At 42.6% G+C, this 17,582-nt stretch overlaps 2 protein-coding genes and 2 pseudogenes across 3 annotated transcripts; 2 read left to right on the forward strand and 2 right to left on the reverse strand.

The window, feature by feature from the left end:
• Window positions 1-600: 600 nt before the first annotated feature.
• LOC134183420 (uncharacterized) lies at window positions 601-5,926 on the reverse strand. Of its 2 annotated transcripts, none has more exons than XM_062650950.1 (9): window positions 5,723-5,926; window positions 5,230-5,663; window positions 2,160-4,949; window positions 1,456-1,490; window positions 1,349-1,377; window positions 1,141-1,268; window positions 1,049-1,070; window positions 942-991; window positions 601-877 (listed from the first exon to the last, which is right to left on the reverse strand). In XM_062650950.1, exons 3-9 carry the CDS (start codon window positions 2,698-2,700, stop codon window positions 852-854), a joined length of 831 nt encoding a protein of 276 aa, XP_062506934.1. In that variant the 5' UTR covers window positions 2,701-4,949; window positions 5,230-5,663; window positions 5,723-5,926; the 3' UTR covers window positions 601-851. The 2 variants fall into 2 exon arrangements, with proteins under 2 accessions (XP_062506934.1, XP_062506935.1); XM_062650951.1 differs by having other exon boundaries at window positions 749-855; window positions 941-991.
• A 327-nt stretch (window positions 5,927-6,253) lies between these two features.
• On the reverse strand, window positions 6,254-15,731 carry LOC134183243 (uncharacterized). Its single transcript, XM_062650734.1, has 4 exons — window positions 14,416-15,731; window positions 9,182-9,340; window positions 8,658-8,879; window positions 6,254-7,025 (listed from the first exon to the last, which is right to left on the reverse strand). The coding sequence occupies exons 1-4, from the start codon at window positions 15,571-15,573 to the stop codon at window positions 6,684-6,686; spliced, it is 1,881 nt and encodes a 626-aa protein (XP_062506718.1). The 5' UTR covers window positions 15,574-15,731; the 3' UTR covers window positions 6,254-6,683.
• Window positions 9,508-10,376, forward strand: LOC134183580 (uncharacterized; annotated as a pseudogene).
• LOC134183244 (uncharacterized protein K02A2.6-like) lies at window positions 12,232-14,273 on the forward strand (annotated as a pseudogene).
• Window positions 15,732-17,582: the final 1,851 nt, after the last annotated feature.

Consider the following 17,582-nt stretch of genomic DNA (forward strand, 5'->3'; position numbering starts at 1 on the left):
TGTCCGAACGGCTGTAGCTCAAGAGTACAGTGTACTGTTAGACGTGTGACCAGTCTCGCCGTGCTTCCCGGGAATGACGAAGGTGGGGAGAGACTGGCTCAAATGTACGTCACTTTCTTCGTCTGAATCACACACAACGTCATCACATGCCTTAAAGGCCCGGCTGTAGATGTAATGACATCTACGTACTCTGTACTGCACTGGTACACCACATTCTGAAGTCTGAACAATCTCAATCTATATTGTGAATCAGCTGTCATTGAATTTAGCTCAAACTGTGGCAAATTACTATAGGATAATCCGGGGTATCTCGTAGACATTTGCTTTTGGTGACCCGTATCCTGGACAGTTTTAGCTGACATTTGATTACCAAATTAGCGGGAGCATGCGTACTAGTAGGTTGAGTAGTGTTCTTTGTGTGTGACTTCAAGCAACGGCGTAACCATAGAAGTGTTGTGCACACCTAGAGGTGTTTCGTTCCGTACACAGTCATTACATGGCTTGAACATGGACATCATCTGCTGCTATCTAGAGTGAGTCGAGATACAAAAGAGAGGACAAAAGATCGAGATAGACGTACAGTCTAGCTATACCATGCAACATATTACTGCATATTATATTTGTAATTTAATTAGAAAGATTAATTAATTTTTACAATGTACCAATACTGTACAGTCAAATGATGGCAAACACTCTCTCCTATAAACTGAAGTTTGCACGACATACAAAAATAGTACGACAACGATTTGCAGTATATGGACAAGAGCTCTTGTTAAAAAGCAACATTGGGGATGAATCTCCTTGCTGAGAGCCTCCAAAACTTCATGTCAACAGGAAGGTTGAACTCATTTTCATCCCAAAAACAACAACAGTTTATCTAATTATTCGGCTCAACCTATTACATAAGCATGTAATATCAAATCAATCAATTATTCATGTACCTTTTGTAATATTGCAGAACTCTCGATTTGTAATTGCCATAATAATAGGACTACAATACACATAAAAATTACATATTGATTTTGAATTTAATTACAAATAAATTTACTCTGATCCCTTTGAAGTATTGGCTGCAAAAACAGATGTTAATTTATTGCAATTTCAATTATTGCACCCAACTATTAAAACAGTCTTTCTGACCTGTGGATGGCTGCAGTTTTTCCTGTGACTCTGGATGCAAAAACTGTTTCTCACAACTAGTACTGAGTGCAACATACATTTCAACATCTTCAGAGTAACAGAACAAGGCCAAATCACCGATGTCGAAACTAGAAATAAACCGATCGGTAAATGACAAATGAAAATAACAGTTAACCCATCTAGTGAGTACTCTGTACAACTGACTTACAACTGAGTGCTGATCATTGGCTGGTGTGGCTATAGAACAATAAACATGACATATTATGAAACTGCAGTTTAGAAGCTGACAAGTAATGAAGAGCAACGTTTTCTGACCTTCCGAACATGTAGATCAACTGGTACTTTTACATCTGCAACCAATTGCAACATACAACCACATCACTACAAGACTTAAATTAAAACAGTAAATCACCACATTTCAGATATATCTACATGCATGAGCTATAGCTAGTATTGTTATTGCCTTCTTATTTGACCATTCCATCTAATCTGTTTTCTTATTTCCATGCAGCTAGATGTAATAACCACAAATGCATCTACACAATCACATTTACCTAGTTGTACAGAGTAAAAATATGTAAACACTAAAAACATATCAGATCATGTTTTCACCTAAAATAATTAAACGTCGGTAGCTAACTCGACAAGTTGACAAGTGTCAATACACGCAGACACTGTGGCTCAAACATTCATCATGCCACAACAAACAGACTGTACAAATTCCCAAGTTTCAGATAAATGAACAGAAATGCCTTGAGAATTTACTAATTTTGTTTTGCAGCATACATCTTACTACTGTACCTAAGACATCTTCATGCTTCATGCTGGTATATCTTCATTCCACGTGTCTACTAATTAAGAGTATAGGTCAGTATAAAGTAAACCTTAGAACTTATGCACTGTGTAGCACAACATATATAATTGGCAGAATTAAGTGACATGCCAGGATAAAGCATAAAGCTTTAAATTTATAACACACCACAACATGTTAGAATTATACATTAATACATACACTGTACCTCTTTTGCCTAACATTGAATGTGAGTCCTTAAGATCATCTGAATGTTGGTTTTCTTGAAATTTTGCCTTCATCACATGGCTTTCTTGCACTGCTTGAGTGTTGTGCACTTTGGTTGTATGATCATCATTTAAATCATTCTCATGATCAGATTTAACTGAACTTCTGACTAAATATTCGACATGCTCTTTCTCTTCAAGGTTTGCCAGCACACTACCTTTGGACAACGTCAGTGAGTTACCATTTGATAACGTTGCTGATCCACTAAATGATGAACAGACTACTGGAGAGAGTAATTCTACTTGTTCATGATCTTCCTCTACAGTAGACAAGCATTCTGTTGCTTTGAGAGTAGTTGGATTGTTCGTAATATCTGAAGTTGGGTGGCCACTGTCATGATCAGCTGTTGTAGTTTGATCACGGTCAGCACTTTGCACAAAATCTGCCCTTTCACCAACATTTCGTAATTGTTGCTTGCCTACCTCACGAAGATGAGTACTGTTAAACCGTTGTTTTGCAGCATTCAAAAGACATCGCCACATCTCATCTTGTTTCTTCAACTCTTCTGCAGTTTCAGTCTTCTCCTCTTGTAGTGCATCCTTCAAAGTTGTTATTTCATGCAACAATCTGGCATTCTCATCATCAACCCGTATGTTTTCCTCATCTAACTTGCTATTTCTTTCTACCAAATCACCATTCTCCTCATGTAATGCATTTTGCTTATCTTCACAATATTGACGTTGTTTTCAAAAAAGATCATTTGCACGATCAATCAGATGTTGTGCCTTCTTCATTCCTTCACTCAGTTCATCAATTTCTTTCATTCGTTTTACATATTCGCATTGAAGCGTCTTTAGATGCAATCTCAATTGAATTATGTCTCCTTCCTGTTTCAGTGCTTTTGCTGCTGCTTTTAGCTTCTCATCTTCATAGTTGTTTTGTTTTTCAAGCAACCGCTCGATAATCAATTGAGACTTCTCAAACACACCGAGTTCTAGCAGTTCAGTGTCAGACAACAATTCAGGATATTGACGAGCAACACCTGACACCCATTGAGTATATAGCCTAGCATTGCATTTGTTTGCAGGTTGACTACTTCCCTGTCAAACAATAAAGATGAAAGTTACTTATACATACATACATAAGTATGTATTACACAAATAACTGCAACATATACATACACACAGACAGACCCATATTAGAATTGTGTTCAAAATAAAATACAAATATTCAGCATTTATGTAATGACGCTATATACTAAACATGAACTAAACTAATTAGCCCTTTCTTGCAACTGTCCCTATGCACCGTACCCCATGCGGTATGTATCTAAAAGAGTCTGTATTTATCTATTCATTTATTTATGTATTTATTATTTTACTCCTTGCCACACTTACAAGCTAACAACAACAACAACAACCTACTAACAAGCAACAAACACGAATTAAAAAATACATAAACTGTACTCTAATATCTAGAGATGAACACATGTATGCACGAGCTTACCACGTATGCAACCCTGTCTCTACCGACACCTCGTCTACAAAGGCAGTTTAAGAACTATTGCCAGTAAATGTTGGTTTTGCAAAACACAAACCCACAAATGTCTACAGCAAATAAAAGAGCTTCAGTGACTCTTCCTTCTACCCTGTGTCTTTCAAACTGTTTCAAGTAGCAGTGGTGGTGGCAGCAACAACAGCAACAACAACAACAACAACAACAGTGACAGACAGGCAACTATATTTGCCATCAGTAGATAAGAGACATGAAGGCAAAACATATTCAAAATGTAATAATAAAGTTTGTAAGCATGGTACTGTACTGGTATTGTCTCATAAGTAATTAATTACGTGAAACCATGACCTCTCACACATGCACACACACACACACACACACACACACACACACACACACACCTACACATGCTACAAACTGTATCACTAAAATAAATCAAAGCGATAAAAAGTGTGCATCAATTCCTCCGTTGTCAGTTCAGGTCTCCTACTCTGACTTCAGTTCATGATTTTGCTCTGGTTGTTTACCCTTCAATCTGTTAGTGAGTGAACTACACGCTAAGGGAACCTGCCACTGCTCCATTGTTTTGTTGCATGTCTGCAGGTAACAGCGCAAGATCCACTGTCTGTGATGATTTACAGCCATTATATCCACTGTCTGCTTGCAGACTATTTCTTGCAGCTGCATCCTCACTTAAAGTGTGTTTACCTTCTGTAAGTTTCGACATCAATCCTGGGCCTTTAGTTGGTTTTGAGCTTTCAAATTCCAGACGTGATTTTAGCGTCTTGTTCTTCAATTCTGTTATTTCACTACATTCTTGTTCTTCTGCCACTGGTTTTGCTTCTTCTTCCCTATCTTTCTTCTCCATTGCCTCTGATTGTAAACGATACATATTCTCAACAGACACCAGCCGTTTTCGTAGCTCCTCCTTTTCATTTCTAAGGGTTTGCTCAGTTTCTCGTGCAAGAGACAACTCGTTCTCATAATGTAGTTGTTGTTGTTGTTGCTCCAGCTCTCTGATTCGTACTATCAAGCAAGTAACAAGCTCTTGACATGGTGTTGTAACAGCCTTTTGATAATCCTGCAATGCTTTCTCTACAAGACCCGGCAACATACATGTACATTCATTATCATGCATGAGTTCGTCTGTTTTCAGAGCACTGTTCTCATCTCTAAGAGCACTGTTCTCAGCAACCAAAGCCTGGAAATCCACCATGCCATCATGGCCATGCAACTCTACAATTCCTTCAGGTGGAATGATATTTCTAGTGGATACCTGCAACCAGAACAAGGTTGTATTGTCACCGCAATCACACAAATTAAAGTTGAAAATAACTAGCAAAATAAAATATCATATATCCTATCTGGATTTTTTAGACCAGCACTGTTAAGCTGCTCATGCAAGTCATGTGGCATCAAATTAATTAATTAATAAGGCTTGGGCTGTCGGAAACCACCAAGCCCCAAAAGTTTTGGGGGTTCACGCTCGCCAAATTTTGGGGGTCCATAAATCCCCATAACCATGCACGACACTGCGTAGAGATACAAAGACATACATGTAGCTTGTGTACTTGCTGGTCTTTGTTGTTGATCACTTGACTTCCTGAATTGCTTCATTGCTAGCTACTTCAACGCTAAGATTTAGTGTTTGAACACGAGATCTTTTCACAAATCAAACACATCACTTACTCACCCTTCACCAACAAAGTTAGCAACTGGCACTGCAGTGTCAACGTGATCGCGTGAGTCTTGTGAAAAACTTAGCAATTCTGTTGGCTCGTCCATCTGCTCACATTTCCAAGTCGCTAGGGAAGTCGTTCATTTCCACTTAACTTTGATGTCTAGCTAGCTAAGAATCCAACAATTTTTAAAATAAACCGGTATTGCGCAGTTGCGACAGTCATGTGATCTACAGATTAATTTGGCGCCAACAGTTCCCGCCATATATGGCATTCTACGTGTACACTCACACCAAAATGAACAGACTGTTCTAAACACATTTCTGTGAAACTAGACAAAGACAATAACAAGAATAAATTTGTAACTCACTGTTCACAGCCTGCTAGCCAGAGATATCGACATTCTGTAAACTTGTCGAAATTTCTAGACTTTTAGCGCGTCGTCTTCTCACTTGCGCACATTGCGTTTACAAAACCATTGATACATTTGAATGAGCAACAAGAAACGAGCTCCTCTAGATAGCCAATCACAGTGTGCTCATTCACACACCATACCCACCCTAAACGACTCTGTACAGTACACGCTATGTATGCACGTGACAAGCTACCCCTAGGGCATCCGGGGTACACTTGTGGGTGGGTAAGTCAACATGCCGCCTAGTAGGCACTAGATGTTGTCTACAGCACAAGTCCAACAGATATGGAAATATGCATATGATATCAGATTATATTACCTGGTAGGATCAATTAGATAGAGACCTGGCTGTTCAAGTGCACATTCGAATCAATTTCACAAGCCATCCGAAAGTATAGAATCAACACGATTCACTCAAAGTTCTTTTATACTCCAAGCCAGTTACGTACTCGTAGTTCGCCATGCAAATGATTACCATCACACATGTACTGTGTTCACTACCACTCAATTCAATATGTGTAAAGAAATTTACAGATACAAGACCAAACACATGCAGCCCTCAATTGTACAGTCACTGTAGTCAACACTATATGCACATTGTCAACATTAAAATAGAACATACTTTAATAGTAACTATTGTACTCATCGTAGTATACCATGATGTCATGATGCAGTGTGTCACATACTCATACATGCACACTGCATCAGCATAGAACAGTTGCTAGCTGCAGCTGTGGCCGTATGTACAGCAAGCGTAAATAATATGACTGAACTGCTGCTATTTACAGCTTGCTTGATTGTTGTGTACATACACTCATTGTTGGTTTTCAGCGCAGTAGATGACAAAATCCCTTTGTCTTTGATTCACTCTTCTCTTAGGCTGGACATGCCAGCAATGCTGGATGCACAATCAGTGTTATCGTTTCTTGTCGTCCTTGGATACATGTGCTGATGATGACAAACCACTGTCTGCAGTGGTGTCAACATTAAGACCAGTATTAAACTCTGTCACCTGGATTGCTCTATTAAGTGTTCTCAGCAGCCCTTGTAGAACCGCTATTGTATTTTTAGTTGTGTCCTCATTTGCCTGAGGAAGAGACAATCTCTTCACAAGCTCCGACAGCTGCTCTTGCATGTCCTTCATTTCCTTCAGCTCTGGAAATTGTGCTGTAGACCTACAAGTCATTTGGTGACCCTGCAATGCCAATTCACTAAAATGCTTATCCATCAAACGCTCCACCATGCTTTCATCAAGAGTCTGCAACCAGAAGACAACGCTTCATTGTCACTGCATTTGCACTAAAATTGACTAGCAAAACTGTACCCTAGCTGGTGTTTTGGCCAAATCAATCATGCTATGTATACAGTAGCTATAATACTACAATGTATATGTAGTAATCTCTCCATCCCTATGGAAAGTGGCTAAGAAAATTCGGCCTGAATTAGGTAAGAAATGCTAAGTAGTGAGGCAGTAGTCCAACCGAATAGACAGAATCTGGTCCGACTTCGGTGCGGAGTAGTATTTCGCTTTGGTGCGAATACAGTGAGAAGCAGTACTTTGTTGTCAATTCGGTGCGAATACGTATAGCGGATGATGTGGATACGGTGTGAAGCATGACTTTTGTGCTAGACGTCTAGTTTGTCCAGAACATTTACGAATTCGAACAAGCTACCTGAATGGTTGTACACAGTGTATCCTTGCCGCGTCTAGGACCGGCAGCAACAGCTGTACACTCATTGGAATGCAAGAAACTCTAATACGTGTGGTCAGCGTGACTATCACGTGTTATCAGCAAGCCAATCAGAATCAGACGCCATCCATCTTTTTAACAAGTGGGAAGTGTTGCACGTGATGGGAAGATGAATAGAGAGCGAGGTCAAAGCCAGTTCGAAGCGACGACTTTGTGTACGATGATGAAGCAGGTGACTTCATGCGCACGAAAGGTTTTGTCTGAGATCATGTTCGTAAATGTTGATCCTAGCTAGAATGCATGGCAGCGTTTTGTAGGGGATGAGCGACTTGCTGTTAGAGCTCCGTTTTATTGCCTCAATAAGACAGAAACAGCGAAAGACCGTATTGAATTATTAAGAAATCTTGATGTTCTATTTAGCAAAGAGGAGCAGGCTTCCTGCACTGTAAGCGGCAAGGTCTCCGGGCAGTGCGCACTGGACAGTCGCAAATTGGATGCAATCAAACGTATGGTTATCTAGGTTTGCACCAGGACCTCTAAGTTACTCTTGTAACTTCGTTTGTCTTGTATAGATCATTGCTTGATGAGATTTACTCCAACGGCAGAAGAAATTGCTAAGACTATTATTGTCAATATTAACGAAGTCCTAGGTAATAACGTCGATTCCAAGAGAGGAAATGACTGTTATACTAGTCATAGATTTGCAAGTGAGCTGGAGATAGAGATATTTTGCAATAGAGATGCTTTGATTGAACAAATTACAAGTGTGCTGCGTACAGTTTTCCCCAAGTGGGTTTAGTGAGTATTTGATACAAATTCGTTACGAATTAGGTACGGGTGAGGTCGGAATCCGGTACGGAGGTTGTGCGAGTGTGTTGTGAACTCTCTACTAACTCGGTAAGAGTTTGGTACAAGTTAGGTGCAAATACGCAACTGATGCACTAAGTAAAAGTGGCCAAAATACGCAGCTGATTCGACTCGGATTCGCACGAAATTCTCATCGCATTCGATAAGAATCCGTGCAGCTTTTGCACAGAATTCGTCCGGATTATGGGCACAGTCCTGATCGAATTCTCACCGAATTAGTGGTATGTTTTTTCAAAGGAATCATACATGACCATAGTTACAGTACTACATGCACAACCATGCACATCACCCAAGTATTGCACAAGCTGTTACATTATTAGCCTTTGACAAACCTGAAAGTTTCCAGCTGGGAAAATCTCAGAGATGGGTTCTTCTCTGTCTCCATTAAGTGTTCTCAGCAGCCCTTGTAGAACCTCTATTGTATTTTTAGTCGTGTCCTCATTTGCCTGAGGAAGAGACAGTCTATTCACAAGCTCCAACAGCTGCTCTTGCATGTCCTTCATTTCCTTCAGCTCTGGAAATTGTGCTGTAGACCTACAAGTCATTTGGTGACCCTGCAATGCAAATTCACTAAATGCTTATCCATCAAATGCTCCACCATGCTTTCATCAAGAATCTGCAACCAGAAGACAACGCTTCATTGTCACTGCATTTGCACTAAAAATGACTAGCAAAACTGTACCCTAGCTGGTGTTTTAGCCAAATCAATCATGCTATGTATACAGTAGCTATAATACCACAATGTATATGTAGTAATCTTTCCATCATACGTGACCATAGTTACAGTACTACATGCACAACCATGCACATCACCTAAGTATTGCACAAGCTGTTACATTATTAGCCCTTGACAAACCTGAAGGTTTCCAGGTGGGAAAACCTCAGAGACGGGTTCTTCTCTGACTCCTTGAAATTCCTCTTTCCGCTTCCTCCACTCTTGCATATGTTCACTGTCATCATCACTTACAGATCCATCTGTATTCGGTTGTGCAACTACTGCCATTCTTGTAAAGTCCTACATATCAAAACAGCAATTAATGTGTTAGTACAAGTACAGCTGTAATCCCATCATGTGATTGCTAGAAACGTGAGCGAAGATAGCACAGCATCTTCTTAACAGAGGATATAAATTGGTCTATAATGAATGACTAATATCAATTATTGCTAATATAGTAATATCACATGACTAAACATGCTACTAACACAAGCTGTAAGTTGTTTTATAAATTCAGAACCAGACTGGTAGTATGCTCTATTCCTGAATGTGCAGGCAATATCAACAAGTAGTACATGTAGTATGGTTGTCTGAGCCGGACTGCGAGGCCCACGCATGTGTAACGAGAGCTAGAGAGAGAAGACGATTGAATCGATTTGTTGTGAAGCAATCCTCCACATTTTGGCGTAGTCGGTAGGATACGAACGACCCACAGACATAACGGTAGCGAAGACAGGCAGAGCCCCCAAAGAATTCATGCTTGACTAAGGACACAACGTTGCAAGTGAGTTCGAGCTGTGGCTGGAAGACGCTAATGATTACATGGATATCTGCAAAGTGACAGAGCCCACAGAGAAGAAAAGCCTCTTCCTGAACTTGGTCGGACTGAGTATTACATGAATAATAAAGGTTGGGCTATCCCGGATGTGGTAGGAGATGAAGGAGACCCATACAAAACAATGACTGACGCAGTCCTAGCGCACTTCCATCCGACAGTGAATACAACACCTGAGCGACACAAGCTCCGACAACTAAAGCAGCAAAGCCAGAAGACCGTGACAGCGTTCTTAGGACGCCTACGAGCCAAGGTAGAACATGTGAGTTTGAATCAACGCGTGTAGACATGATACTGAACAGACAAATTAGAGACCAACTGATTGTTGGGCTAAGACATAACGATATTCGAAGGGAACTACTGAAAGAGTCTCAACTCACCCTGGCTCGAGCAGTGTCAAAAGCGGTGGCGTTTGAGGCATCTATAGCTGACAACTCCCTGTATGAGGAAGTTCCGCCGCCAAACCTAGCAAACAAAGTGAGCCAATCAAATCCAGAGTAAAGGAAACGCTGGGAAGTGCAGATACTGTGGTCGCCACCATACTGAGGAAAATAACACTGTCACAAGATGGGGCACTTTGCTGCCGTGTGCTTCCGTAAGAACAAGATGGCAGTGGCACGTGCAGTGGACCAAGAAGGACTTGGCCTAGAAGCAGATGAGCAGACAAATCGGGTGACTGAGGATTACGACATGATATACAAGACAGGGAGTGGGCAACAGTCAAAACTCTTCACAAGGACACTAACAGTCAACGGAAAACGCTGCAGGGGCCTGTTGGACACGGGAGCAACTAGAACCCTCATCATCACAGACATAGTGGCAGCGACACGACCAAGCCACACAGTTCTTAAGGCCTATGACGGCACGGCGGTTGCAACATTCGGAGTAGCAGACGTTACCATTTCGTCGGGCAACAAGTCCTGCACATGCACGTGCTTAGTGGTCCCAACAGGACAAACTGTACTCTTCGGTCAAGACGTTATCGTACAGCTGCAGTTGTTGTCACTTGCGAACGTGAATGTAGTCAAAGTCAGACCTGTGGACATCACCGTCCATCCCAAGGCAACGCCGGTCGCACTCCCTTCCAGGCGCCATGCTTTCAGTCTCCGGGAAGCTATCGAAGCAGAGATCAAGAGGCTGGAAGAACGTGATGTGATCGAGTCAGTCCAAGAAGCCACACAGTGGGTATCGCCGCTGGTACCAACACGGAAGGGGAATGGCACGCTAAGACTGTGGGTGGACTACAGACGTCTAAATAAAGCCATCATACGGGAGAGGCATATGTTGCCTACATTAGAGGAGATAACGGCAAAGCTAGAAGCTAAAGTATTCTCCGTCCTAGATGCAGAATCTGGCTTCCATCAGATCCCGCTGGCCATGGACTCTCGCCCATACACCACTTTCACATCCCATTGTGGCCTCTACCGATTTAAACGACTCCCATTCGGTATCAGCAGTGCCCCAGAGATCTTTCAACGCGTGGTCAGTGACATCCTGCACAGCACAGAGGGAGTGATGGTCTATAGACAACATTCTCGTATTCGGCATGTCTCAGGAAGAGCACGACAAGAGGATGGAATTGGTATTGCGGCGCTTGAGCAACGCCAATTTGAGGCTCAACTGGGCAAAGTGCCAGCTTCGACAGACTCAAGTCAAATATCTGGGCCACTGGCTAACTGGGCAAGGAATAGGACCAAACGCAGACAAGTTGAGGGCCATTCAGGATATGTCCTATTCCACATCAGTCACAGATTTGCGACGTTTCCTTGGCCTAGCCACATACCTAGGCACATTTATTCCCCACCTCTCACAAATCACAGATGGTTTACGTCGAATTGCCAAGCAGGAGCCATTTGGGGCCAATGCGGACTTGAAGAACACCTACGACGCAGCAAAGAGGGGTATTGCAACAGCCTTGCAAAAGCTCGCATATTTCCAACCCTCCAGCTTGGTCCCAACGGCTATTAGTAGCGATGCTTTGGTAGAAAGATGGCAGTGGTCAATGGACCCCGGTGGCATGCACGAGTCGGTCATTGACAGCAACGGAAACCCGTTATTCCCAGTTGGAAAGGGAAATGCTTGAAGTGGTATTTGCAATCACACGCTTCCGTCAATATGTACTGGGATGACACATACAGGCCTTCACCGATCATAAACCGCTGGTCAACATCGTGTGCAAGCCATTCGATAACATACCACCTCGACTTCAGCGTTGGTTGGTCGCCCTGATGTCGTATCAATACTCACTGACGTACACCCCCCGTCACTTGGTGTGTGCAGACGCATATCTAGGGCCCCACTGGTAGACCAACACCCGTCGCCCGAGGAATGCCGGTCCATGCGCGAATATGTGAATATGGTCTTAGGAGAAGCACCAGTGGGTATCGACGAGATACGAAGAGCTTCCGAGGATGATCCTCTCATCAGCAGTCTCATGAAAAGAGTCATTACAGTGTCCTGGAGAGACCTCAACCCACAAGAAGAATCATATTCCTAGTGCGGGAGCAACTGACAGCAATTGACGGTGTCTTACTGTTCGATAGTCGCTATGTTCTTCCTGAGAATCTCAGACAACCGGTACTAAGACTACCCCATGAGGGTCACCCAGTCCGAGACGCTTTCTTAGACACGCTGAGGACAAGAGTCTGGTGGCCCGGGCTGACCAAAGAGGCGACTGCCTTTGCAGTACAGTGTGGAGTGTGCTGGCGGAGGCGTTCTAATCAAGAACAAGCCTTGCAGCCGTCTGAAGTTAAAAGTGTCTGGAATAAACTGGTGATTGACCTCGTGTCAATAGAAGGACATTCGTGCTTGTCGATCACTGACTACAGCTCTCACTACCCTGAAGTGACCCCCTGGGCTTAACAATAGCCAGAGCAGTGATCGACAAACTTATGGAGGTGTTCGCGAGGTTTGGGCTCCCATCAGTCCTAGTGACTGACAATTGACCTCAGTTCACAGCGGCAGAGATGGAACAATTTCTCAAGCAGTTGGATATTCGCCACGTCCATTCAAGCTCGCGGTATCCAAGATCCAATGGGATGGTCGAGAGGCTCCACCTTTTTTGCGGGAACGGCTAAAAGGATTACGACCGTCCATTTCTTTCCCATGCCAATTACAGCAAGTCTTGATGGACATCCGAAATTCTACTCACAGGATATTAGGGATCACGCCAAGTGAAGCTCTCTTCGGCCGTGTCCTCCTCAATCGGGTACCATCCTATCACCACCTTGTTATGATTAACCCCGCACACCAGCTGAGAGCGAAGGCGAAGATGGCGGATGGCCATGACACGAGGAGAGGGGTACACCCCTACCCACACTAAAACCGGGCACTACTGTGATACTGCAGGATGGACGCACAGATACCACCAAAGGTGGCGAGTAGTGGAACAGTATGAGCGCCAGGTGGGGTGTCAGACGGCAAGCAAATTTTGCTCAGGAATCGACAACATGTGAGGCAGTATAATCAACAGCCCAAAGGAGATGAGCAGGAAACGCCCAAAGCTTGGACCAAGGCACCCGCTCCCGCTGTTCGTGCGGAGACAACATGAAACACTACCGCTACGCTTGCAGACTCAGGAGGAGGAGAAGAGATTACAGATCACTCCCCACCAACCCAGTTACCTACGGAAAGTTTTGTTGGAGCCTTCATCTAACATGACTGGAGGCAATAACGTGGGAACGGGGAGCACCGATCCGGAGCCAAGATCAGTGTACGACCCTGCCAAGCACTGGCACTCGGGACGGTCTCTACACAAGTCAAGGACAGTGACGAGGTCTAGGCGCCATGTGAAACTGTCGATGAAAGCACAGGAAGCTGACATGTAGGGGACGTTAGTTGTACCAGGGTGTTGAGTTGCGTTAGTTGAGTTGAGTTGAGTTAGTAGCTTAAAAGACAGAGGGGGTAATGTAGTATGGTTGTCTGGGCAGGACTGCGAGGTCCACGCATGCGTAACGAGAGCTACAGAGAGAAGACGATTGAATCGATTTGTTGTGAAGCAATCCTCCACAGTACACACCAAAATAACGGTCATAACTGAAAACACGATGGCTGCCCCTTGGGAAAAGATGTAATCAATATGCAAATCATGATTGCCCACCAGTATTAGACACTACAAATATCTTGACAAGCACTAAATGACACTGGAAACAGCTTAATTAAGGCATTTCCAATGTTAAAAACGTGACAACCATTTGATGTTGGTAGTAGTGGTAGTGACCAAGCAACTGAAACTATGTCTGCCAATGAATAATTTAATTAAAAACACCCCAACTGTGGGATCGATTACTGCTGGATGCCTAATGTTTACTTCTACCATCCTTGTGTACATAGTCTCTGTAAGGAATAAACCAAAACCATTTTCCATCCTGGTCAGTTGTGTGCGTCATCAGTAAGGGCAAACAGCAGGTACAGCAGTCGAGGAACATACAAACTACATATGGTACTTCATTTGCTGCAGATGTCTACAAGCTATTTGGTACTTGCTTTAATATATACAACAACACACAGTTGTACGTGCATGCCTACTTAAAACTCTCACCTGTTCAAGCAGAGCTTCCAAGTTGTCAGCTGGCAATTGTGCTTTCAGCATCTTGTTCTCTTCTTCCAACTTCCACACTTTCCTCTCTGTTTCATGCTGTTTCTTCTCTGCTTCTATTCGTTTACGTCTTTCTTCCTGACATTCACTTTCTACTTCATCTATTCTTGTGCCCATTTCTTCTTCATGTAATTCTGACTGCAGCTTTTGATAATCTCTTACATGACATTGATCAATGAGCTCCTTATAAGTCAGCATCTTCAGATTCAGATCTTCTTCAACAAGATCAGGAAGTCCTTTCTGTTGTAATAGACGGAGAGTTTCCCTTTTCCTAGACAAACTACTAGCACCTGCAACTGGTCCTACCGTTAATTTCTCTTCTGCCTTTGTAAAATACAAACCTGCTTGCAAGCCTTTTGAAGAGCTACTGGATTGTAGTCCATATCGTTGCTCATATACAGCTTTCTGATATTCAGTCAAGTTAAACTCGTGTATCAATGAAGTTAGAGGTTCTGTTGCTTCTGCTGATTCGCTAGATGTCTGTAAAGTATTCTGTTTGGCAGCCAAACTTAATACACTTTGTTGTTCATCTTCTCTCTTGTACATTAACCTACTAGATGTATCACCAAATCCACTACCTCTACCAGCCACTACTCTATACCCACCACCTGCTGTATCTTCTCTTTTACTCTTAGCACTAGAAAACACAGAATCACCCGGAGAGATCATCTTCCCCATCACATTCTCTCCTACACCACCAACGGCCCTCTTGTGGTAACGTGGTAATAATGACGCATGACTCTCATGCCATGACGTTGCAAAAGGTTCAACATGCGCCATCGTCCCTTTTTCTAACTGCGTCTCGTTCGACTTACGCCACGATCCAATTTCTTTCGCTTTCATTCCACCTACACGCTCCGGGGCGACACTCGCCCCTCTCGCCATCCTCATTTCACTCATATCTTCTTTTTTTCTCTCTCTTCGTTCAAATCCTTGGGGATTTACCTTCGTCGCAACACTGGAGGCCCCCGCCATCGAGGAATGGAATCGTGTTTCATCTTCTTGTTTCGTTCTCATCCATGCAGCTCGTATGTTCTCATCAGAAGCAGCCAGACCTTGTCTTTGAGCGTATACATCATCCTTGTATTGTTTGCCAGCCATTGCAACTGTTCACGAACGTGGAGCGTCGTTCTAGATGCAGGCACACGCTCATAGCTCCCCCACCAGAGCTAGCTCGATCTGGCATGCGTGGGATAACTACGACTTTGTTGACTAGCTAGACAGTTGGATACCGTATTCCCTCACATAAAGGCGCGTGCTCTTATAAGTGAACTGAATAAGCGCATGCGCCTATACCTCGAGTACAAGCGCATGCGCTTTTAGGCGAGGGATAATCGTGTTCGGACAGCATCTGTACACGCGACATGCATCGCAAGTCCTATTTCCTTGAATTTAAGCGTCAGCTTCTCGACTCTCTGAAAGTAAACGACGGAAATGTTTCAAAAACAGCAAAGCAGTACGGAGTCCATCGAAAAGTCGTGCAGAGGTGGCATTGTGCGAAGTTCCGCCGAAAGCGATGTTATGCTGCACAGTCGACTGGCTGCAATGTTGGGTGGAGAAGATGTTAGCGAAGAATTATCGCAGTCTAGCGACTCGGAGTCGGACACTAGCACGTGCACTGATAGCGATGAAGAGACACTTTTAGAAACTGATGAAAACGACTAGGACCTGTTCTCACTGTATGTTTACTGATGCATTAGCAAATACAAAAATTAAACAAAAAATTTTATACCAGCGCATGCGCTTATAAATGAGTTTTAAAAAGCGTTTTCTTCGGCAAGAAAAAATACGCTTTCTCACTTATAAGCGCATGCGCCTTTATGTGAGGGAATACGGTATGTGCTTGCTTAAGTATGTGGTACACTAAAATGTGTTTGCAGAAAGAGAAGATGTGTTTCTTTTCAAAAACAGCGTCAAGTGACGTCAAATGAATTCTGAGAATGGAGCGTGCGCACTTTGATCTACCAGATAATCTCTAGGAATGACAAGGTACAAGGAAATCAAGAGAGTCCTGGAAGTATTACACAACTAATTACATTTATTAATTAAATTAGAGACTCTGACGCAACACTGCGTTTGTTGTTCAAAACAAGGTCTCCACCCAATACTTCTAGAGACACTACGTGGACAATTGTTATTGTTGCTTGCCTTCTGAGTTGAAAAAGACCAAAAACGAAGAAATCCAACCAAGAAATGTGACCTCTGTGTATATCATGCTTGGTGTTGTCAACAACATATGCAAAACAAGAAAATACCTGGACAGCAATATTTTGAGATGCAGCCAGACTGGTATTGCATGCATACAAAGGCAGTTTAAGAACTATTGCCAGTAAATGTTGGTTTTTCAATTCAAAAACACAAACCCACAAATGTCTACAGCAAATAAGAGCTTCAAAGACTCTTCCTTCTACCCTGTGTCTTTCAAACTGTTTCAAGTAGCAGTGGTGGTGGCAGTAACAACAACAACAACAACAACAACAACAACAACAACAACAACAGTGACAGATAGGCAACTATATTTGCCACCAGTAGATAAGAGACATGAAGGCAAAACATATTCAAAATGTAATAATAAGTTGGTAAGCATGGTACTGTACTGGTATTGTCCCATAAGTAATTAATTAAGTGAAACCATGACCTGTCACACACTTGTGCGCGCGCACACACACACATTTTTATATTTACATATTTATATATTTTGATACAACAAATCTACGATACAGGCAAATCCCATGAACTAAAATTACTGTCATTATTGTCTAACAACAATCTACTGAGAATCATGCGTGCATTATATATATATATATATATATATATATATATATATATATATATATATATATATATATATATATGCCAAGACCTCAATGGAGAGCCATATAGGACCACGCCCCTTTCTGTTGTGCGACTCGGATTAGAAGCCTTGCTACGCTCGGCAATTACCTGGTAAGATCAATTATATAGAGACCTAGCTGTTCAATTGCACATTTCAGTCAACTTCACAAGCCATTCGAAAGTATAGAATCAACACGATTCACTCAAAGTTCTTTCATACTCCAAGCCAGTTACGTACTCGTAGTTCGCCATGCAAATGATTACCATCACACATG

Source organism: Corticium candelabrum, chromosome 8, assembly GCF_963422355.1.
Source record: "Corticium candelabrum chromosome 8, ooCorCand1.1, whole genome shotgun sequence".
Taxonomy (NCBI): domain Eukaryota; kingdom Metazoa; phylum Porifera; class Homoscleromorpha; order Homosclerophorida; family Plakinidae; genus Corticium; species Corticium candelabrum.

Bases quoted from the DNA above. Each gene is read 5' to 3' on its own strand.
- LOC134183420 (XM_062650950.1), bottom strand. From the start codon at position 2,700: ATGTGGCGATGTCTTTTGAATGCTGCAAAACAACGGTTTAACAGTACT. The intron at 1,071-1,140 runs GTCAGAAAGACT...CTGTTTTTGCAG, and splicing joins AAAACTGCAGCCATCCACAG to CCAATACTTCAAAGGGATCA. The intron at 992-1,048 runs GTAAATTTATTT...TGTGTATTGTAG, and splicing joins AATACTTCAAAGGGATCAGA to TCCTATTATTATGGCAATTA.
- LOC134183243 (XM_062650734.1), bottom strand. From the start codon at position 15,573: ATGGCTGGCAAACAATACAAGGATGATGTATACGCTCAAAGACAAGGT. The intron at 9,341-14,415 runs GTGAGAGTTTTA...TTTGATATGTAG, and splicing joins TGGAAGCTCTGCTTGAACAG to GACTTTACAAGAATGGCAGT. The intron at 8,880-9,181 runs GTTTGTCAAGGG...TTTGCATTGCAG, and splicing joins TCCCACCTGGAAACCTTCAG to GGTCACCAAATGACTTGTAG.